The sequence below is a fragment of the Equus quagga genome, chromosome 4 (genome assembly GCF_021613505.1).
Source record: "Equus quagga isolate Etosha38 chromosome 4, UCLA_HA_Equagga_1.0, whole genome shotgun sequence".
Taxonomy (NCBI): Eukaryota; Metazoa; Chordata; class Mammalia; order Perissodactyla; family Equidae; genus Equus; species Equus quagga.
This window is the reverse complement of record NC_060270.1, coordinates 36429817-36454644: the sequence shown is the minus strand read 5'-3', so window position 1 is coordinate 36454644 and position 24828 is coordinate 36429817. Positions and strand designations below refer to the sequence as shown.

Sequence of the window (24828 nt, the reverse complement as noted above, 5' to 3'; positions counted from 1 at the left end):
TCTGTGATTCCTCATAGGTATTTAACTGTTTTCATGTTTTAAATTTTGCTGCTCAATTCATGTCAGTCTGGTGAGGTTGAGTGAATGGCCCATTGCAAAACCCATTCTCACTAATGAGTACTTGTTTTTATGCAAGGCAAGTAAAAAAGGGCTCCGTGGAAAAATCCTTCAAATGAAAGTTGGAAATAAGTGGGGTGGGATCATCCCAGAAGAGATGTGGGGTATATTCCCACATCCAGTAAAGTTAAAAAATTAATATTGAAAATATGCCTGGAAAGGAAAGAAAATCATAAAAGCATGATAGAAACACTAAAGATCTTATGGGAAGGACACTTTGATTTGCCTCAGTAAATGATTTTCTGGCACCAGATCCTGGATCTTTACCTCAGCCTTTAATTCAACACTGATTCTGGGGTGGGAAACTCTAGGGATGGCTTTTAGATTCTAAGGACGTATAACCTTGACTATGTTAAACTCTTAGCTCGTTTTATTCTCTAAACTCATGTTTATTAACTTTCATTTAGAAACACTCAAAAGTACCTCTGTCTCAAAAGGTATTAAAGGATTCTGAATACAAAATTAATTCTAATGTATAAATAAGTGGGAAGTTATAACTGTAAAGCAATGTGATTGCATTTTAACAAAGCTTGCCACAACTTACACAACTAAATGGACTTTGTCTTTATCAAAGGCATCCTAGCAAAGGTGTCAGGAAAGGATCAGTGTCCTTGGAAAACTGATAGTTTCGAAGGAGCCTGCTAGAAGGCTGTTGATGTGTTCTGGTGATTCTGCCATTGCTCAGGACAGCTTGGGGTCTTTGCCTTCAGCTGCCATTTGCAAATCTCAGTATTGGAGCTGGGGGTTAGAAAGGTTCAAGTCGGTTCTCTCTCCCCACACCCTGCCTCTGTTAACCATTGTTCTGTTTTCTGTCCCTGTGGTTTTATCTTTTGTATAAATGGATTTCATAGAAATGGAATTATACAGTATGTAGCCTTTTGTGTATGGCTTTTTTCTCTGAGCCTAGTGCTTTTGAGCTTCACACATTTTGTTGCATGCTATATCTTTTCTTTTTATTTGTCTTGCTTTCATCTTAGTGGGGTTTGGTGGGGGGAGGGGAAAACCAGAGATAAAATCTTTATGTTCAATCTACCACATTTAACTAGAAATCTTTTTAACAATTTTAGAAAAAATAAAAAAATGTGAGTATAGAGTGAAATGGTCCAGTTTTGCAGTTGAAATTAAATTTATTTCAGGTGAGAAATGCCAAGACAACAGAGGGAAACCATTTGAAGATTTCAGGGTCTTGATTAGTAAGCACTCAATAAAATGCCTGTTAGTTTGATTTGTGTCTACAACAATCTCAAAAGGAAGTTTTATTATCCTCAGTGTACAAATGAGGTATTTCTGTAACTTGCTGAAGACTTCATAGCCAGTAAGTGGCAGAGCTGGGATTCAAATAAGGTCTTTCTGACTTGAAATCCCACATCCTTTCCTATTACAGCACATCATCAGCATAATGTAATGAACATGGAGAAAATAACTATTTGTAATATATTGGGCTTCATTATGGTCTGGTTCATTATAGTCCTGGGAGGAACCTTGCAGTAATGGTAGGTTAATCACCGATGAAATTGGCTCAGTGTGTTGTTTATGGCCAACTCACTAACACGTTGGGCATCATCAGAAGGGGTCTGGCAATGAAACAGAAAACAATATCCTCTCCTTAACCCACAACCAGGGGGCAGTGATATTTATAGCATAATTCTGGGTGATAGTCTTAAGGAAAAATGAAGCGAAGTTGGAGATGGATCAGACAAGAGCAATAGAAATGGTTCAGGGATGTGTGTGTCCTGCCTTAGGAATGCAGCCTGGAACTTTTAAGAACCATCAGTGTTGAAGAACAAAGGTTGATACTTATAAAATCATGGTGTACAGATTCTGGAATTCTAGACTTTAAGGATATCAGCTAAACTTGAAAACCTTTTTGAATAAACTTTTAAAAGTCTTACTTTTAAATTTTGAAAAGGCATTTTTTACCTTGATTCATTAATTGATTGGACCTTTGTTAATGTCAGGTTCCATGCTAGGTGTTGGGGAAAACAATAATAAAATGGTCCCTACCCTCAGCAAGCTTCTCTTCTAGCAACAGAAACGTGTGTTGAAGAGATCATTTATAATATTCAATGTTAGTAATAAAATTAAGGCATTAAGGATTAATATAAAAATAAGTTCAACACATAAATAAGATTCTTTAATGGATTATGAAAGGCAACAAGTGATGTTTATGTTATATCCTTTCCTTTTGGAAGCAGAAGTTACAAAAAATAATCACGCATCCTTTAAAGCTACTGTCAGAGGCAGCATATTAGGCTACAAGGGCCACTAGCATTTCATAGGTTCTTCAAGTAGAGTTGTCTCGTCTTCTCTTTACAAAGCGTTGTCACTGTAGATCATGCCATGCTTTAAGAACAGCTGGACATACATACGCACAAATTTGCAAAGAGTTATTGAGAACCAGAAAATGGGAGGAAAAAAACTTTCTCACATAGCCAGAATAGACATCGTAAAGTTGATATACCAATCGTCGTCGTTTACTCATAGGAAGATTCTTCAAGCCTTTGTACAAAACCTAATCACTTTTATTTTCACACACTTTTAAGAAGCTTGGTTATCTGATTTCTGAGCCGAGGACAAATTATAAGGACATATTAACTACTCAGGCAGATTTACTAAGAGCTTTGAGAAATGATGGCTAATGAGCTGGCTAGGGGCTTTATTCCAGACATTGAGACAGAAGAAAATTCAAATTAACTAAACAAGTGCAATAATAAAGCAATCATTAGCATTTCAAAAGGATTTTCCACTTTACAAATAGATTTACAAGTGTTACTTCAAACAGTTAACTTCTATTGAGGATTTTTAGATACTAACTTTTTAAAAAATGTAATATTTATGAACTTTTTAGGAACGTGTATTGAAAACGTGTGCTTGTAATGAGTTCAAATTATAATTTCTGAAGGGAGGCAGCTAAATACATCTTTAAATACTATCCTTGGTAATATTAATCTCTGTATTGAGGTGCTTCATACTGCCTGTTTTCTATCACAAATACCTTATTATTCTGCATTTATTTTTCTTTCCATTAGAACTGTCTTGTACATTTATTATTTTTTAACACTTAGAATAAATATTTAATATTTATTGATGCTTTTCCTTGTCATCCTCATCTTGGACAGATGGGACTTATCAAGGATCCTTTAGTAGTCTGCAAATTTCAACTATATATTGGGAGTAGAAATGGAAACTACACTAATGAATAATTAAACAATGGGTTTGGATTACTCTCTAGCACAAGGTCAAATTCACATTCCAAAACAGTGACATGAGACAGGTTAAAAATGATTGATCTTTGCCAACTTCAAATTTTTATTCTTGGCAAAGCTCGAAAACGTTCCATCATACATTTTCTAGAATATCATCTTGATTAAAAAATTAAAACTCAGGACTGCTTCTGTGAGCAAATGTTAAGGAGAAATGTAAAAGTCTAGAGCAATAGGATCTTTCACTAATATGGTATTAATTACTTCTCTATTAAAATTGGACGTTGGATCCAGAGTCTAGAGTTCCTTGCTTCTCTTGGAGTTTCACCCTGGTTATCTATAGTACAGCCTTCTCTGAGAAGTGACAAGAGCTGTTGGTGATTTGAAAAAAACTTCTCGTCCTATTCACTCTCTTCCCTCTGTTAGCTATCCCTTAGGTTTCTGCTTTCACCTACACTGTTACTGTGATTAGGAACTTCAAAGAAGGGCAATTATGAAAATAGCAATAATCCAATTTCAATTGTAAAATTCTCCACAAACAACTGTTGAAACTACTTAGGTATTTGAAAATTATTCCTCTGGCTCTTCTGATGATTTTAGACACCTGGCTGTGGTCCCTTGGAAAATCATGTGAAAAAAATCTCTGCTTTAATTTGATCCTGACAAACCATCATTAGAATGAGCTGTATTTAAATCATTTCATTCACAGGTATTACTAAAATTTGGTGGGAAACCTGTTATCTTAAAGGAGGTAGTGGAGTTCTAAGCATTTAACAAATCCCCGTGTACAAAGGGAAGCCGCAGTCCTTGTTAATTCTTGCAACAAACTAATCTATTAATGTGAAGAAAGCATGTAGAGCACTGCTGTCCTGTAGAACTTTCTGTGATGATGGAAATGTTGTATTTCGCACTGTCCGATATGGCTGCCACTAGCCACATGTGGCTACGGAGCACTTGAAACAGACTAGTGCAACTGAGAAAATGAATTTTTAATCTTTTTAAATTTTAATTAATTTTAAGTTAAATAAGCACATATGACTAGAAGCTACTGTATTGGACAGTGCAGGTATAGAGTTTTAATGTTAAAACAGAATGAAGTAAACCCTAAAGAAAGTGGGCATATTTTGGAATTCTCCACTTATCTTTATTTGTTGCTGGGAATTTTTACCTTTCATCCTAAATATAGAACCTAAGTTTAAGGTAAGATGTGAATCTAGTCCTTATTTTTCTGACTTAGACCTTTCTTAATTAAGTAGAAGCCCATTATAATGTTGACAGTAGAGTGTTGTGACCTAGGGTATCGGCTTAGACTTGTACTCGGGCTCAGGCTCTGGAACTGGGTTCAACTCCTGTCTTTACCACTTAGTAGCTATAGGTGAGTAATTTAAACTCTCTGTGCCCCCATTTCTTTATCAATTATTATCAGGGGTAATAACACTACATTTCTCAAAGGGTTGATGTGAAGATTAGGGAAGTTCCTATAGGAAAAGGGTTTAGAGCAGTGAGTGGCAATAATCTCAGTAAATGTCAGCCATTGTTATTAATGCATTGTTCATCACATTGCTCTGTGTGTGTGTACATGCGTGTAAAGTTCTTGTCCAAAAAATAAATTGCATCGTATCACATCAAGTCCTGTACCAGGAGCTGAGGCTAGATAAGGAGGAAAAGAGGGACAAGGTATGGAGATAGGTAATACTTGGATTCTACTCTTAGTGAATTTACAAACTAATAGGAATGAGTTATTTCTCCTGAAAAATAGAAGTCATGGCCTTCTCATTGCTTCCTCCAATTCTAACAATCTATGATTCTGTCATTCCTAAGCAAGACCTTGAAAAGCAATCCAAGGATGGCAGAAGGACCCTTGACAACTTTTGCCTGCCAAATATATGTAAGACTTGCCCAAGAATAGTTTGTAGGATCTGCAGCTCTGTAGGAAATTCCAAATATATCATTGGAAGTCTGTAACTGATGCTCTTCAGTAGCTCAATTATACTAAAGTGGCAATGAATTATTTGGTTTTAATGTTATACAGTATAAAACAAGTACAGAATGTGTTATATTCATATCTCTACTTAAGTTATATTTTTCTGTCCAACTAAACAGTCCAAATACTGACAGTAAATTTAATGGGAAAAGAGAACTTCCATTATATAATTTAATTGAAAAAGACTTCCCTTCCTCTCTCACTTGCTTAAAGTAATAAACAGTAGCTCCTGACAGCAGAGCCAACCAATTCTTACTAAGCAGTATGCTATTCATCACCTCCCTGAAATGGCTGGAATATATTTTAATAGCAACAGTTAGCATCAGGATACTACTTCATAGCTTGAAAAGCACTTTCATGTCCATTATCTCTTTTAATACTTACATAAATTCCATGAGGAAGCTGATTTTTTAGAACCCATATGTAGCAAGCTGCCTCCACTATAAGTACTTAATCACAACATGGATATCCTTTAATTTTCATTGAAGAAATGCTTTTTTGGAGCATGTTACATAGTATTGAGACTCATGGATGACCTAAATGTAGTAAATAGTATTTTACATATTTAGAGGGGAAAATATTCCCTATATTTCAGCCCAGGCAGAAAGAACAGATCATCCAATGGATATCCAACTGCTATAGAGCTCATGACTGACACCAGAGTTCAAGTTTCTCACCAAACTGAAATATCCAGAAGCCAGAGGTAGACCTTTTAGTAGCCGGGGCTCAGCTCTATGAGTTGCATTTCCAGTTTTGGCCATTATCTCACTGCCTTTAGCAGCAGGATCTCCAGTGGTTTGGTGCTTAGGGTCAGATCTACTTTCTGTCTTTCTCCAAGTACCCTATTGTGTGCCTCTGGAGGTTGACTTGTATGGATTGCATCAGTGGACTTTCTTGCTCTCTGATTTTCTACTAGGTTCAATCAGTGGGAAGCACAGGCAGAATCTCAGAGAGCAAGAGGAGAGTGAGGGTGGGGTTCAGTATTAATTCCCCTAGCTCCGCCCCTCTCAAGTCATCACACTTTGGTTGCATCCTTCTACCAAAGGCCACCTCACTCTTATTCGATAACCTTCTTCTATAGCTATGCTCTCCAAACTTTGGTATCATTCTTTCATCTGCCCAGTTAACAGCCTCCTGGCTGTTACTAGCTTTGGGAAATAGCACCATCCCTTTTGCTTTTCCTACCCCTGCCTTTGTAAGTAGTCTCTTATTAAACTCTCTTCATTTGCCCCATTTGAGTGTGCCATCCATTTCTTGCCAGGGCCTGGGCTAATATAGGATTCTACAACTTCAGTGATAGCGCCTGCTTCTGCTGCTAGCTCATCATATAGGCAGTGTTCACACAGACTTCAGAAAATCTTAATTCAGAAAAATGATTATGTATAGCATAGAAAGTTTCCTTAATTTAATCCCTAGTACATTTGGCATATGAATTAATCTCTAATTAGATTATTTTTTTCTTTAAAAACATACCTAGTCTACAAAGGAAGATACATATATGACATAGTAAACAAATGTAGTTGTATGTTAATATCATGATATTTATTAGAAGTAATTATTAAATATGTTTTTATTCTCAACATCAAATTACTAACTTGTGCTACTCATACTATCTCCTAGTTAGGGGATTATTAATCTTTCAATATCTATAATTCTTCAAATTACATCCAAAAAATTTTTTTCTTTTTGCCAACTGGACAAGCCATAGAAACTGTAAGAGTGGTCAGAGTGGTCTCAGGGCCTGGGGTCGATAAATAGTGATGTCAAATCCTGCAGGCTGGGCCATTGCTTATTTCTGGGCTAAGTGGCTCTACTTAACCCCTTGGAAATAAATGATCTTTTCATTATAAAATGGAAGTAGCCATCCTTTGGGACAACTTTAAGGCTCCCTTTTTCTGTGGATATTTCCCTGAAATGACTAAGGACAAATCTGTTGTAAAATATATGTTCTCATTTGATCTTACTCCTTTAATGATATGGATATTATTATTAATAAAGAATATACTCTCATTTTAGGATAAAATGTTTATTAACTTAAAATATAAATAGCAAACTTTTATTAAGTGCTTACTCTGTGCCAGGTAATATGTTAAGCACTCTGTGAGCATTATCTCATTTAGTCCTCATTGCAACCCTATCAGGTAGAGACTCTTATTATCCCAGTTTTTGATTCTGGAAACTGAGACACACAAAGATAAGGAACTTCCCCATGGACAGAATCAGTATTAGAACCCAGACAGTTTGAAACCAGAGCTCACACATTTTACTACAATGTTAAATTTATTACTTAGGGCTATTTTTTAATGATTTTTCTAAGTTTGTGGGAAGTTGCTAATGTACAGAGTTCTCTAGGCCTAGAGCCACAACAAACTTTTTAGACTTTGCCCAAGGCATAGGGTGTTCATGAAGAAAGTGAAAGCAAGCTGCCTGAAGACACAATGACGTTGCCAGGAATATGGGTGACATGGAGTAGAATTACTCCCTGAAAGGCAGAACATCTTCATGTCTACATAACGTGATGTGGAAACATGCGGATTTCTAGGGAAGAAATTCCATCATCTCCCTTGGGAACAGTTCTGCAATAGTTCTCCAATTTTCTAATTACTCTTTTGTTTAAAGCATAACAATGTTGTCCTAGAGACATTTTCTTGAATCAATAAAATGATCTCCTAGTTTAACATAGCAATGTTAAAATCATGAGAATTAGGGTTTTTTTCTCCCAAATATTAACTACATAGCATTAATATTCTCCCAAATATTATAGCTACATAGAGCTTCTCCCTTTTTTTTCAATTTAATTAAAACCTGGAATGTAAAAATAACTGCTATAATTAAAGACAAAGGAAATTAAATATGAAAAAGAAGTTACATACATTTGGGATTTTTCTCTCCCATTTTCCATCTTACTTTTCCCCTTTTGACCTGGTATCTCTCTGTTTACTGATGCTTTGTGCTTTCATTTAATTTCAAATGAATGTTACAAGCTCAACATCCCTCAATTTCTATGTATATTGATCTATCCTCCTTTTCTTATTCCCCTTTTCTCATTCTTTCACTTTTCTTAAAAAAGCTTACGGTCTTCCCTTTGCCTTCCTTTTGTATCCCTTGATTTTACATAAGTATTGAGCATATTGACATATATCTTTTTATTCTAGTTTTTCTAGTTAAAGACTGGGATATCTAACAAGTATCAAGGATTCACTGTGTACTGGGTGTACTATATATGCATTATCGCATGTAATCATCTAATCTGTTCTATGAAGTGGATTCTGTCATCCCCAATTATAGATAAGGAGGCTTAGAGAGAAAGTCAAGTTAATGATTAAGATTTGAATCCAGGTCTATCTTCCTCTGGTGCTTTCCCTCTTTGCCCCTCAAAGTCTTGCCCTCTATATGATGACGTGCATAGAATGTTCTGAATTGATTCATTAGGAAACAGTGTTAAACTGTGCATTATAGACCAAATTTTTTAAATGATCTTAATTTTGATAATTTTTAAATTATTTCAATTATTTCAATTGTTCTCCTGAACTATTTATCTTTTTTTTTCCATTTTCTTCCCAAAGCCCCCAGTATGTAGTTGTGTATTTTCAGTTGTGGGTCCTTCTATCTGTGGCATGTGGGACGCCACCCCAGCATGGCCTGACGAGCAGTGCCATGTCCACGCCCAGGATCCGAACCAGCGAAACCCTGGGCCGCCAAAGCCAAGCATGCGAACTTAACCACTCAGCCACGGGGCCAGCCTCTCCTGAACTATTTATCTTAAGGAGAGTTATAGATTTCCAAAAAGAGAGAGGAAAGGCACAAAATGACAGGAAAGGAAAAGGAGAAAAGGGACTAGCATTTATTGAGTGCTTAATGTATACTTGATGCTTTTATCAGGGACCAACTTAAGTCCATAGTTCTATATATTCTATATTCCTTCCTTTTCTTTTTTTTAAAATTAGGATATCTCTCTATCTTCTGCTTTTCTATGAATAAATGTCCTGCTCAAAGTTCCTAAAGATAATTCTTTACCCAAGGTTATTTTTGTGATCCTAAATGCAAGAGTTTTAGTGCCTTAGCATGTAATTCATCTGGACCTTAGAACGGGGAAATAATCAGAACACTTAGATATGCCCTTGGCTCTTCATCTGTCTGGAGTTTCAGTTCTGGTAGTCACACTTATTCTATCTTTTCCAGCTTGAATATGATTCTTACTAGTAGAAAAGGTAAAAACAAAATAGGAGTCGTCAACTTTTGTTTCTTCATTGTCATCTGTTTTTTTATTCATTTTTCTTTTTGGTTTTCTTTTCTTTTTGTTTATAATTATCCTTAAGACTGTTTGCAAGCCTTAGCACACACTGACAATTAGGTTTCCTGATAATGACCTTAACATTTCATATCATTTTTCATATATGCAAATGTAGTAAAGTTGGCTCATTAGTCTATATGTTTAAAGCAAGAAAGATTTGGATTAAAAACTTCTGATTTAACAAGTAATGCATACTGATAATAGAAATTTAGGAAAATAGAAAATTTAAAAGAACAACAGTGATAACTACTGTTGACCTTTTCAACCTATTTTCCTGTTTTCTTGAAATGCTTCTATAATTTTTATACTTATTAACATTTGTATATTTAAAGGCATATATGTCTGTATCTTATTTTTTAAGACATTTTAAGTGAATTTATTCAGTTATTGATTTTCTTCTTCATATGGCAAGTCAGATTAAGGTCAGAAAATGTTGATTCTGTTCTGGAATAGTAACACTTGTAATATTATGTATTATTTATCATAGATTCATGGAGGTTATAGAGAAATCATTCCTTTGGTGAAGAAATATGTTTAGCCTTTGACTTAAGGTATATTTGAAGCCTCACAAGTTTCTATTTCTTGATAAGTTTATAGTCTACAACTGTGAAAATGAAGCATCTTTATTCATTTTAAAATCTACATTATAAACTTATTTTAACCTTAATCATGGTTGTATTCATAGGTATTAGTATTCAAATGGTAATCTGTCAACATGGAGGATTTGCCTTCTTGTAATTTTTATTTTTTGCTGCTCCAGCACACTTCAATATTATTAAACATTCATAATCTTAACCAAAAGTATAGATATAGGGTAGGCGCTGAATCAATATTTTTGAATACATGATTGTTGAACGCAATGTTATAAAGAAGATGGAGTGATGTAGCTCAGAGGATTCGGCTGATGGGAGCTTATTATTGTCCTGGGGGTTTCTCTAGAGGATTCACAGGAACGAGAGCAAGTTAGGGGAAGGGCGTGATTGTAGGCCACGCTTTTGATCTGATTTTAAATCACCTACTTATAATTTTGTAATTCCATTAAAAAGAGCTGTCTAATTTTTTTGAAGTTCAAATCAAGATCTCAGTGCCAGACCTCTATGGTGGGAGGATCGCTTTATGTTATTACTAAGAACAAGTGACTTAATCCCAGTTTTAAAATGGAATGATGCCCTAAGAACAGAACTCTCTCTTATGCTCTAAATACTGCTATATGCACTTTAAAGAAAGGACCAAAGGTTAGGATGGCAGTGTCGTGTTCATTTTAAAGCGAGAAAATGCCAAGTAAAGAGAAGATAGCTTGGGAAGAGCTCAGCATCAATCAAGAAACCTCAGCAATAATGCTTAATTTAAAATTTTATTCATTGTTACTCATATTGAAAACTTTGTGTGGCAAAATTGTCCAAAATCTTTGATTTACTCGTATTTGTAATATAAAACTCAAAATCTGGTCTATTATAAAATTATTCTCTATTAGCAATATGGGAAAATTTTTATTATATAATAAAAGCACAAGAATTCGAGGGCCATTTGGCCCCATCGCCTCTTCCATTCCTCTTTTTCTTTGTCCCAAATCCATCTTGGCATGAAGCCAAGGTAATTTCCAGAAATTGGCAGTGCCCTGGCAAATGCACAGCTGCTGCTGTCTCCAACCCTTGGCTACTAATTTTGCACAAACCACTTCCTCCTCCGGGGGCTGAGAAATTCACAGGGTGAGGGATATGTGCCTGGACGACAGATCCGGAAGCACCTACCTTGTGCTCGGGGCGGATTCAGGAGCCCTTGTAAGGACAGCAGCAGTGTCACCTCACCTGCAGCCCTGCCCACAGAACTTCCTCCTGACAAGGGCGGCATGCCAGCCTTGCCCTTTTAACCCCCTGCTCTGCCTTATCTTTTTCCATTTGACTTGCAACGTTTAAAAATCTTGCCTCGTTTCCTTTCTGTCCTCTTCTAATAAGTACTAGCTTTGGCTTCTTATAGGTGAAAATAGCCAAACAGTCCATTCCCTTGAGGGTACCCGAGCCAAATCTAGACAGAGAGAGGAACTGAGAGGAAAAAAGACAGAGGTAGAGATGGTGGGGCTGCTTGTGTTCCCTCAGTTTCCACTTGCCAGCTTCTTCACTGGCAGTGGCAGTGTGTGGGTGTGCATACAAACACAGGTAAAATTTAGACATTTTTATCCTCCTACACTCTTCTTAAATGTAGAATCAGCTCGGATCATATTCAAATATAGTCATGGTGATGATTTCTTTCCCTTTGTTCTCATGACTCTCCATTTCTCTGCCTTTGTTGGTTGAGATTGGACTTGGTATTCTTGGTGAGCAGAGGACGCCTCTCTGACTACCCATCTTTATACACGTCTTGAAGTTTCCCTCACCTCTGCCCCCTCCCAGAGCAGTGCTGAGTCACCAGGAGCTGGGTGGCCTTTCACTGCTCTGTTGACAGGTACAGGGTCACCCTCCAGGTGGGTTCTTGTGCTTCCCTGGAAGGAGCTTTAGTGTATCTAGAATAACACTGTGAATTGCTGTTGCTTTTGTCATCAGTGGTCATGATAACCTGGCTATTTGTTTCTCTTTGAATAAACAGACAACCAGACTAGGGGACGAGCATAGCATGAGGAAGGAGGACTCATCCCGGCTCAGCCACTCATTAGTGGTTCTGTTGGGCAAGTCAGCAATCTCTCTGGGATTTGATTCTCATTTGATTCGTAAAACAGGTGGGTTGGACCATGTTCCTTGAAGGTCCTGTTACTCTTTGATGTCTTAAATATCAAAGTGAAGTGATGACTCTGCTGAAGTTCTCTTCCTTAGGCTCATTCCCAGTGCCAATGTGAACAAGTCCACTTCATGTGCACCCTTAACCTCTTAGAAATAGAGAGATTATAAAACAAACACTTGTTTTTCTAACTTTTTCTCTATGAACCGATTCAGTATGATATCATCAGGGAGAAAGTCAGGATAAAAATGGACAAAAGGGAAATTTACCAGGAATTAATATAAAGTCCTGTAGTTTGATTCAAAGAACAAATCGCAGAAATATGTGGGTGGCTGAAATTCACATATACATTTGGGTATTTGCATTATCCTCAAGTCTGATGTGAGCCCATAGCATAATGTGTGCCCTGTGCTGTATGGGATAACCATGAGTCCCAATGGCAAAGGCAGACTGGAAGTTGACTGCTGAGGCAGTGGCCAGGTCACATAGTATGAAGTCAGCAGTCTTAAAAGACATCGTCTAGAGCAAAGTCAGAGAAGCCAAAGGCAATAGACAGTGAGAGACAGGTTGTAGCAGGAAATCAGCAAGAAAGCAAAATGAGGGATTCATAATGTCAAAGCTTAGAGACGAGCACAAAAGGAAGGGGATGGGGAGGAAGAGGTGGGGGGAATGAAGGTCAGTTCAGCAAACAGCTATTGCTGTAACAAATAGGTCCAGCTTTTCTTTCTCATTCTTTCTTTCTTGTTTTCCAAGCTTACATTCCCAGGCAGCATCCCAGTCCCTAAATTTCTCCATGCCTGAGAACTTAAGTCCCTGTTAACCCACCCTTATCCAGTTAAAGTCATTTCTGATTTGTTTAAAGGGAAGACACTGCATTATTTCATGAGCTTTCAGAGGTCTCTATGTGAAGGCAGGAGTTACCTTTTTTGGCAGGAAATACCAAACATTAGCAGCTATTTCATTATTTCTGGGTTCCCAACCTTCTCCCACATGCCCTGGTCTTTTCTTCTTCCCTGCCTCTGCTAAAGCTCTTGTTCTTCCCTGACTTCCTTTCCTCTGTCAGTCTCAAACACATCTTCCTTTCAAAGGTTCATCTCAAGTCCTACCTCTTTCGTTCAGCTCAGTTGACTGATCCTGCCCGTCATTGTTTCCCTTCTCCCAGCAATGTATAACAGAATATGACACAGCGGGGAGAGGGGGCAGGCAGAAGGTAATTCCTCCAATGTAATTATTAACTCCTTAACTAGTTTGTAAGCTTTGAAAGGAAGGAACTGTGTCTTACAGAGACTGCATGGTACATGGTACAGGAGAGGGTTTTAGGATAAAGAAAAATAACCTGGTATTCAATCCTGGCTCTATGCATTCTCTAGGTCTTAGTGTCCTTCTGTGAAAAACTGGGATAGTGATTCCATACTCTGGCTTCCTTATACAAGGGATCAAATGTTTGGATCAAGATCATAGGCAACAGCATTTTTTAACCTGTGAAGCACTCTAAGAAAGTGAGGGGTTATCATAAGAGGTGCCATCATGTTGAAAAAAAGGCAAGGGAATTTGGGGATCTGAATTTTGAGTTAGATTTTAATTCCTACTCTACCATTTACTCAAAATATAACCTTAGAAAAGTTCCTTCTCTGTAAAATGAGAATGAAACTCTTACAAGGATTATTAGTGCTGGAGCTGACTTATACACCGATTTGTAAGAACCGATTGTGAAATATTCAGTAACTTGGCAAGTAGGTTGTTAAACTCTTATTAGCTTCAGATCTGCCATGGTAGGAATAGTTGTATCAGGTAAATAGGCAAACACTACAAGTCGGACCATTGGGTTTTTTTCTGGAGAGCTGATTTCCCAGCACATCGCTGATTATGTAAACAAGGCTCTGGAAATTGTACAGCACTTGGTCTTATTTGTTTAGAAGTAGTAATGGTAACAGTAGTAATATTCTGCATCCACAGAACCTAGCTTAGTGCATGGCAGAGCTCCTAGCACATATTTAATAAATACATTATTAATTTTACTTGGATTCACTCGTGTTATTTCGATACTTCTGCCCCTGAGCTAAAGGAGCCTCCATCTTTACCTCTCTTCAAATCCCTCTCTTCAAATTGTCTTTTTTAAATCAGATAACATAAATAAAAGCCTGGTTCAGTGCATGACACACACAGTAGACCTTAAACTCCCTATGTCCATAAGTGAGCTAATTACCTTCTTTCCAAACCTTCTTTTCTTCTGATATTTCCTATCTCAGTTAATGGCATTGCCCATCTATGCATTATCCCAAGTAAGTTTTCTGAAAGTCTTCCTTTCCTCTCCCTTTTCCTCACCCACCCCCATGTCTAACCAATCACTAGATCTTACCAAGTCTACCTCTTACCTCTTCATTGCCATTGCTACTGCCTTGATTCAGCCCCTCATCATTTCTTATTGAACTCCTGCTCCTCATTAATATCTTCACCTTCAATCCAACTTCTACTTCTGTAGGTGTGATTTTAAATTACAAATCTGACCAAATCTCTCTTCCACTTAAAATTCCTTAATGGCTCTCTGTTCTCTTGAGAATAAAATCCAAAAGCTTTAGCTTGTCATACAGATCCACCATATTCTGACCTTTGCCCACCTTTAATAAGAACTATCTCCTGCTGCTCCCCCATACTACCTGGAATACCTAGTCTCACTTTCTTAGTGATCACTGGTTCACCCTCCAATTCAAACAAAATTTTGTCTATGACATCTGTAGACATATTTGATGTTTATTTTTCTGAGCTCCCACAGCACCTTGTACATGTCTGTTTACCATGTCTAGCCATATGGCTGTTATTATCTATTGGTCTTTCCCTCCAGATTGTAAGTTCCTAAAGTGTAGGAACCTATCATTCATTAATGCCTAATACATTGTATAGCATGTAATAGGAGCTCAATAAGGGTTTAAGTGAATGAATAAGAGTTCAAAGGATGGAGTATTTTCATTGGTTCACTCACAAATTAGTCGTAGGTTATGAAAATTTTAAGAAAGCTTAAAATTTGAGTTTCAGTAATGAAGGATGAGAAATTAGTAAAATAAGGATGGTTTATTTTTATCCCTATCCCCCAATATAGGATACTTTGACTCCTTATCAACTCCAAGATAAAATCCAGATCTCTTAGCCTAGCTTACAAAGCTGCTTACAATCTAGCCTCTGACTTCATCTCCATCCTTACCTTCTATACACACACAAATAATCTACATTCCAGTCATTTAGATTTCTCGTCTGTTCCATAGTCTTTAATCTCTCCATGCCCTCATTCATAGTTTCCCCACACCTGTAGTACCCTCTCCCTCTTCTTTCACTCACCCCTTTCCCGCCTGACTGATGAATTTCTACACTTCCTTCAAAGTGATCAATAGTTACCACCTTTGGGCAGCTGTCCCTGAAACTAATCCTCCCTCTTCTGTGCTCTCAGAGCCCTTGGTTGATTATTGTAAGCACTGTACTGTCAATCTTTATTGGTCTGTCTTTTGTCCCTTTGCAAAGTGAGATCATCCTCATGCCCAGGCCTCTAACACATTCTAGATGCTTGATACAGTGAGAAGGAAGGAAGAACTGTTTTTTGGGATTTGCAAAAAAAGTAAATTTCTGATAAGAGTCATATGTTGAATAAATTTAAGGTTGACTTTGCATCATCTGGCCAATCTAGAACAATTCCATGTCTTTATTTTCAGAGATTAGGTAGTTCTGAGAAATTGGTGCTAATGGACAGATCAGAAGCAAAGAACAAGTTTAAAGAGCTGGAGCTTAGTTCTGTTGCCCCAGATTTGGTGCAGTACAGTAAAAACAAATTTTATATGTTAGGAATTTGTCTTGTCACATAAACAAGACATTTATCTACATGACTTAATAATGCCTTAGAAAGTAAAGCAATGTACCAGTGGATAAGACATTAAAGCAAAGAGAAGGATGAGCAGTGATTTCTAATAACACAGGATGTAGTTTCTAATAAAAATATATTTATCAGAACACTTAATTTCTCTTTGGGAAGGGAAACAATTTTTTATTTCTGATTATAAACGTAATACATATATCTTAGTTTGTTTAGTCTGCTATAACAAAAATACCATAGACTAGATGGCTCAAACAACAAACATTTACTTCTCATAGTTCTGAAGGCTAGGACATCCAAGATCAAGGCACTGGCAGATTCAGTATCTGGTGAGGGCCTACTTCCTTTTCGTAATAGCCACCTTCTCACTGTGTCCTCACATGGCAGAAGAGAAAAGGGAGCTTTCTGGGGTCTCTTTTATAAGAACACTAGTCCCATTCATGAAGGCTCCACCATCATGACCTAATTACCTCCCAAACGCCCCACCTCCAGATATCATCACAATAGGGATTGGGTTTCAACATACAATTTTGGGGAGACACAAACATTCAGTCTATAGCAACACATTAATACAGAATGCTTGGAATATCTTGAAAAACACAGCGATATAAACCCCTCCCAAATCTAACCACCTAGAATTAGCTATTGTTAATTCTTCAGATGTATCCTTCCAGTCTTTTTTCTTGTATTTGTTTTTGTATCCTTTTAAATAAAAAATTTAAAAACAGTTTATGTTGTATATATTGTTCTACCCTATTGTTTATATTAATATGTCATGAACATTTTCTCATGTTGGTAAACACTCTTCTACAACATGCTTTTTAATTGCTGCACCGTATTCCATCATATGGATATATACCACTGTTTAACCAGTCCTCATTGTTTCAATGTTTTTGTTATAAACAGAAGTATGGTAGTGCGGTTGACTAAAGAAAGGGTGATCTCATGTCCTCCTCCTGTTTTCCCCAGGTTTTGGAGCCCTCTCTTACATCAGAACTCTGTTCTAATAATCCTCTGAGTGTCATCTCAGGATCTTGGGCATACCCATGGCACGATGGCTGACCCTCAGGAGCACCTGAGCTGCTCCTCCTCCCCACACTTACCCTTGAGTGAAAACAAAACCTTCAGTGGACTACAAGATGAACTCGCACCAATGGGGAGCCACCCTTCACCCAAGCTCCTTAAGGACCAGCAGGAAAAGGGAGTGGTTCAAACAGAGCTAACTGAGGGCATGAACAGCCCCATCACCACAACAGTGTTGACAAGTGTAAGCGAGGATTCCAGGGACCAGTTTGAGAACAGTGTCCTTCAGCTAAGGGAACAAGATGAATCAGAGATGGCCATGTCTCAGGGGAACAGCAACACTGTGGATGGAGAGAGCACGAGTGGAACTGAAGACATCAAGATTCAGTTCAGCAGGTCGGGCAGCGGCAGTGGTGGGTTTCTTGAAGGACTATTTGGATGCTTAAGGCCTGTCTGGAATATCATTGGGAAGGCATATTCCACTGATTACAAATTACAGCAACAAGGTAAGCTAGAGTATGGACCTGGAAGGTATTTCCTGTGTAAACACACCACCATCATTAACTAGATAACCTTTGACCTGTGGATAAATTAAAGAACTAGGTTCAGATGAATACCCCATATCCATTTCCTATAGACCTTGTGAATGGAACAGATTCACATTTGCTGAGTCTTTTTTAGTCAAAGCCCATCTTTTGTGGTTGTCCAGTCCAGCAGTGTCCAAAGTAGAGTACATTTAAGACAATCGATGGCATTATGAGGAAGAAAATGTTAGAGCTCCTATTCCTTTTATCTCATCATTTACAATTTCTATTTTCATGCATGTTTTCATATATAGTTGGTATTTTAATAAAGTTGTACAGCTATATAATTTATTAAAAAATCACATAGTGAGTGCCTGTTTAAAAATTTTTTATTGAAAGTTTGTACAATCAGAAAGTCTGATGGTCACTGGACTAATTCAAAATCAGGCAGAAGCCTGAAGATTGCAGACCTGTCTTAGGTTAGTAAAAAGGAATTATCTTCTTACAGACATGGCACAGAAAGCTCACATTTTGAGAAAAAAAAACAAAATATCTAACCAATCTTGAGAAGCTTTATTATTTCTAGATTCCACAGCTTTTTAAAAAGTAAATTTTTAGCTCCCATCATTGTGTAACATGTATATTCATATAGTCCAATTCAAGCCCTATGCTTTTGAAGCAAAGAAAACACATGGCCCTAATGTTCTTTATAACTTTACTTATGTTCTTTAAAAGAAGTTTTGTTTCCTGATAACAAAAGTAATTCATGTAGAAAATTTGGAAAATACAGGTAAGTTCCAAAAAATAGTTAAAGTAATCCATGATTCCCAGTCTCCTGAGAATAACCACCACTAATGTTTTTGGTATATATCACGTTAGTCTATTTGTGTGTGTGTGCTTTAAAAAAATAATCATACTGTTTTGTAAGTTTTTTACTTCATATTATGAACATTTCCCATATCGTGAAATATATTTCTTCAGCATCATTTTAATGGCTGCATAATATTAACTTATGTGAACGTGCCAATATTTATTTAAGCAATACTCTATTGCTTGATACTTACTTTTCTTGCTATTTTTAGTGATTATAAGCTACACTGCAACGAAAATCTGTCTGTTATTTAATTTTCGCACACATCTTTGTTTACGCCTTAGGATAAATTCCTAGAAGAAGTGTGGTTGAGTTCAAAAGGTTTATTGTTTTTAAGGCTTTTGATGCATATCTTTGTAGCCTTATGTAAATAATCCCGTTGTTATGAGTTATCTCATCAAGAAATTCTGGAAAGGAAAACCATGGACCAGAAATGAGATTGTTTTGTTTATTTTATAACAATGTTGGAGTCTATGACCCTCCCTTAAAAATTATTCATCTCTTTTAGTCAAGACTACTGACAGCTTTTCCACAACAGCCAGTCAACATCAGTCACCATTAACCACTTTTTTCACGGATTCTACTTTTCCTATTTCTGAAATACTTTCTCCTAAACCAATACCAACTTCCCTCTCTCCCTTCCCCACAAATGTATTGGGATTTACTGACAAATCTATCAATTCCAGGTATACTTTTCAAGATTTGTCGACAACAGCATTCATCCCTGCTCCATGTGGAAATTCTTTGTCAGTCCCTGGGTTTTGTCTGTCCATCTTTCCCTCTTTCATGCATACTCTCATACCTTGCACATTCCACCCTTTTTTCCCCTCCATGATCTTAAGGTTTCAAGTTAAAAAGTTATTCCTTGTCACAAAGAGGTTGGGGACTCCTATGTTAAACAGTATTATTATTTTTTAAACTGGAAATAATGATAAGCACAAAGACGAAAATAAAAATCACTTGTCATCCCCAAACCAGAGATAACTACCCTTAATTTATTATTTTTTGAAAGTTCCTCTTCTCTGCTTAGACACAAAACCTACTAATATCTACTTGTGCAATAAACTGCATTTGGTTTTTAGGGTCTTAACTTGTCTAATCTCATAGTTATTTTGGTAGTAATTTGAAGGTCTCAGGATCTAAATGCAACATTGAGGTTGAGACTCATAAAGAGAAATAACATCCTGTGTCTGTTAAAGAGAAATAACATCCTGTATCTGTTGAAAGGAGGCTTAAAAATTTGTTTTATTGTTCTATAAACTTGTATTTAATTTGTCTTCCACTTGATTCTGTGACTTTCAGAAAGGCTTATTTCAGGAATAAATAAGAAACAGGCCTGGTCAGCTTAAGCTTACAGGGTACAGCAGCTGCCTGACTAGTCAGCAGATGACAAGAATCTTACTGTGGGCTGGTGTTGCTGTGGGCCATGAAGGAGGTTTGCTAGCCAGAAACTAAGTGTAGTTTTTTTCCTTGTCACTTCTGGGATCAGGGAGCTAATCTTTAATCCTGGATTATAGTCAACCACAGGATAGCACATATAACAGATGTGTGCTTGCATTTGGTACTTATGAGGAAATTTCACTAGATTTTTAAAAAATTTTAATGATGTCTTCATCTCCCATTTAGTATGTTGGTAGTGAAGTCCAAGTAAGGTAGTATGTGTAATTGGCATCTTTTATTGCCAAATAGTTCCCAGTCTCAAAGCAAGTATTGTCATAGACGTGTATGAATAAACAAAGAAGAACTTATGCATTAAAGTGGGTGGGCATGTGTTTTTTTCTCAGTCCTAGGGATCATGGTGGATATTGGAATTAAGACAGTAGTCATAGGATGAGTCAGAGAGAAGATAAAAGCTGGGAAAGAGTACCCGTGGGACAGATGTAAAAGCAGCAAAAAGTCTGGGGCTAACTCTGGAGAGAGCACAGCCGTTTCTATTATTATGGAGTTAGTTATCTTGCTCGTCAGTGATCTAGGCCTCCAATTTTGCACATCCTTATTGCTAATGTTCTTTTTCTGATGTTTTCCTGTTCCTTGGCTCCCTCCTGGATGTTGGGACAGGACAGAGAGGATTAAATCACATCGATCAATTTTACTTCTGGTAATCAGTTCTAGTAAAAAGATTGATGGGAAGGTGTTTAAGTACTACTTTCTTTTACATTCTGTGTTCTTGAATTACCAAGGCTATCCCTTACATTTTTCCATGGATAATTAAGACTTGACTGAACATAGCTGAACAACACAGGCATGAGCTACTGTTGGTAGAGGGATATTTTCTTATGACAATATCTTCAACCTTTGGTATGTGAGTGCCAAACATATTTATCATTTGTATTTTAATAATTTATTTCTCATTTTATAAAAATACTAAAAGGCATATTTATAAAAAAAGTAATAAGTTACAATGTAAGCATTATAAAATGACATGAAAAAAGGGTTATTTAACAAATTGTCTTGGAATCACTAAATAACAATATGGAAAATTTAATTTACATCTGTCCTCACATAATACACCAAGATAAACTCCAGCTAGATGTAAGGGTTAAATTTTTTTTTTTATTGTGGTCATAATAGCTTATAACATACTGAGATTTCAGTTGTACATTATTATTTATCATACACCTTATAAGTGTGCCCCTTCACCCCTTGTGTCCACTGTCCACTCCCCTGTCCCCGGTAACCACTAATTTGTCCTCTTTGTCTGTAAGTTTGTTTATATTCCACATATGAGTGAAATCATATGGTGTTTGTCTTTCTCCGTCTGGCTTATTTCACTTAACATGATGCCCTCAAGGTTCATCCATGTGGTTGCAAATGGGATGATTTCGTCTTTTTTATGGCTGAGCAGTATTCCATTGTATATACATACGACATCTTTATCCAGTCATCAGTCGATGAGCGCTTGGGTTGCTTCCACGTCTTGGCTATTGTGAATAGTGCTGCAATGAACATAGGGGTGCATAAGTCTCTTTGAATTATTGATTAAACTTTTAAGAAATCAACTATAGATCACTCTTAGAAGATAGATTAGGCAGTAGAAGAAATTACAAAAGAAATGACAGGTGACTATAAAAATATTTTGTTCAAAAAATAATAAAAGAAAAAGGCTTTTATAAAATAGTCCTTTCGTGCATTCAAAGTAATAGAAAGAAAGCTCCTTCAGGTTTGTGACAACTACAAGACCCTAATAGATAAATGGACAAAGGATAAGTTCAACAATTCATACAAAGCAGATGTGAGTATTAAAACAAATGGAGAGAAAATATTCTACATCACCGGCAAATTAATGCAAACTTATGAAACACTGTTTTATACGTAATTAAATGAGCACCAAAAAGTAATTGACAATATTCATTGCTGGCAAAGTTGTAGGAAAAGGGACAAATTCCTATATTGCTTCCATCAGCAAAAACTAGCAAAATCCTCTTAGATAGCAGATTGGAATATATACCAAGAGCCAGGAAATTGTACTCTTTAACCTAAGGATTAAGCTTGAGGAAATAATATAAAGAAGGAAAAAAATGTCAAATTTAAATTAGCAAACGAAAATATGGAAACTTAAATACAAAAAAAGGTAAGAGGGTACAGTAAACAATTATTAAAGCTTATAATAAAAACTCAATACATAATACACAAAAAAGTAGAAAAAACTATACATCACAGACAACTTTATTGTTTGATACAGTTTGATTAAGGTATAATTGATTTACAATATATTATACATATTTAAAGTATACAATTTGATAAATTTTGACATATGTATATACCCTTGAAACATTGCCACAATCAAGATAATGAACATATCCATCACTGCCCAAAATTTCCTCCTGTCCCTTTCTCTCACCTCTGACCTCTGCTACCCCATCCCAGTGCAATCACAGACCTGTTTATTGTTGTTGTTGTTGTTTGTTTATTGAAGTCATATTGGCTTATGACACTGTCAATTTCAGATGCCCATCATTATATTCCAGTTTCTTTATAGAATGCATCGTGATAACCACCACTAGTCTAGTTTTTATCCATCCCAATATATATGTGTCCCTTTATGCCCCGTCTGCTTCTCCTCTGGTAACCGCTAATCTGTTCTCCTGATCTACATCCCACACAGCTGTTACATCGCTGTATACATATGAGCAAAGACTAGGCGAGAAGATGAAAACTGAATATGGGATGGGATTTCAGATAAAATATGTGGTTTTCTATTTTTTCCTATATTTTCTAATGTTTCTAGTATTTAACAGTAAATAAAGATTGAGTAAATAAGAAAAAAAGACACTCAAAGATTGTCTAATTTTAAGTTATTTTATTAAAAATTAGCATAATTTGGACTTTAACAAAGTTAGTCAGAGAAATATTATATTCTTGCCCAGAATCCAGGAATAGGACTTTATTCATCCCCTAGAAGGTCAAAATGACACTGTGTTCAGTTCTTCTCTGGACCCCTAATGAGTAACACTCTCTTACAGTGTGTCATCAATACTCCCGTGCTTTGTGAGCTGCACCAATAAGCCTGTGGAGACCAAAGTGAGACTGTTTGAGCCACTTCATACACGTCAGCCATTAGAAGCCATAAAGATGTTGAAAACAGTGAAGTCTGTAACTTACTGTTTTCCCCCAAATCTCACTTGGTATCGTTTGTTTCTTTGGTGATTTCGTATTTGTGAGCTATTTGTATTTAGAGAGATTTATTTTTATATAGCATCTAATGAATTTCAGTAGAGCAGACACCTTTAATACTGTTCATATCAGAAGAGTGGGACGAATGCCCCTGCTCTAAACCACCCTCACTATAATTTTTTCTGCTTATTTTGAAGGTCATGTTTTAACCATTGTAATGACAAACCACATTTTACTAAGAACGTACAGAATTTCTTTTCTCTTATGGTAGAGAAAATTAGAAAAGAAGGAAGTGTGGTCCCCTGCTAGATACTGATGAGCTCTTTCTGCGCTTGCTTCATCAGCGTAGTAGAAAGTGAGATGATTTGCTTCAAGACCGGAATATCTTCAAAGCTAACTCCACACTACCTTGTTCAGTGTTCCGCAAACAGTGGCCTTTTACTGACGGGTGATCTGATGAGAATCTCTCATAACCTTTGACACTGTCATCATCCTTCTCCTCACTCCATGGGGCTCTGAGCTCTTTGATGTTCATTTCTGGCCAGTGCAGTGATAATGCACTGGTAAAAAGTGGGACAAGGAGAAGGATCAGTGGATTATATTCTTTTTAAGTTTCATGAGATTAAAGCACATATTGATGCATTTTTTGAAGTGCTTTACTTAAAGTAGCATTGTATTCATTATAAAAGTAATATAGCCTTATTGTAAAAAAAATTTTTAATACAGAAAAGGATAAAGAACATAATATGAATCAACAATAATGCCAACACTTAGAAATGACCATTGTTACATTTTTGGTGCAAAAAAATCAAACTCTAAGAAAAAGAGAAACTTGAAAATACTGCATCTATATGGGTAAGCATGTCATAACTAGTGACCCTTTCAGTTACTTCATGAGAGGCAGTGTGGTATAGTGGAGAAAGCATTGTCCCTGGAATCAGCCAATTCTGGATTTCTAGGCCCTGTTCTGCCCTTTACCAACTATATGACCTTGGGTAGGTTACTTAACTATCCTATGCCTTAGTTTTCTCATCTTTAAATAACCATAATAAGGCCAGAGTTGTAGGATTATTGTAAAATTTAAACACATGAGATATGTAAAGCACTATGCTAGTGTCTGGCATAAAGTAAGTACTCAATAAAAGGTAAATACTATGTAAGTATTATGGATAATTAGGTCCTTAGGAGAGTATCACTGAAAATTCATTCATCAAGGATTAATTGAGCATCTGCACTAGAAATTCAAAGAGGAATAAAGCAGCACTTATAATAGCTGACAGGGTAGGGATAGTGGTGTAGAGACAAATGGGTGAACTGACTGAACATGCAAGCTTGCAGTGAGGAGGTGGGGCTGCGGGAGAGTCAGGATGTGTTTTGTTTGGAGGAGAGTGTGTTGGAGATCTCTGATCTGCTTGTTTTCACTGGTTAAAAATTGATACTAATACATGTGCATATCTGATCTATAGTATCAGGGTCCATAGAAAGATTATATCTTTTGGCTAGTTACCAGGTGGGAGACAAAAGGTAGAGGTCATTTTGGGTGATGGTGAAGTTGGTGCCTTCGGAGTGGCCTTGTAGAATGGTCCCTGAGCAAATTCTGAGATCTCTTGAAGCTTGTTTCTCGCTT

General features: G+C 36.7%; 1 protein-coding gene across 9 annotated transcripts in view; it reads left to right on the top strand.

Moving 5' to 3' along the window:
• MAP3K13 (mitogen-activated protein kinase kinase kinase 13) overlaps positions 1-24828 on the top strand; it is a 152333-nt gene that overhangs the window by 93729 nt on the left and 33776 nt on the right. For 5 of the 9 annotated variants that reach the window (XM_046659754.1, XM_046659752.1, XM_046659753.1 and 2 more), the window contains 2 exons: positions 12182-12311; positions 17139-17698. In XM_046659754.1, coding sequence (XP_046515710.1) covers positions 17224-17698 — 475 coding nt within the window. In that variant the 5' untranslated portion in view covers positions 12182-12311; positions 17139-17223. The remainder of the gene's footprint in view (positions 1-12181; positions 12312-17138; positions 17699-24828) is intronic. The other 4 variants (XM_046659760.1, XM_046659756.1, XM_046659758.1 and 1 more) reach the window with 1 other exon arrangement.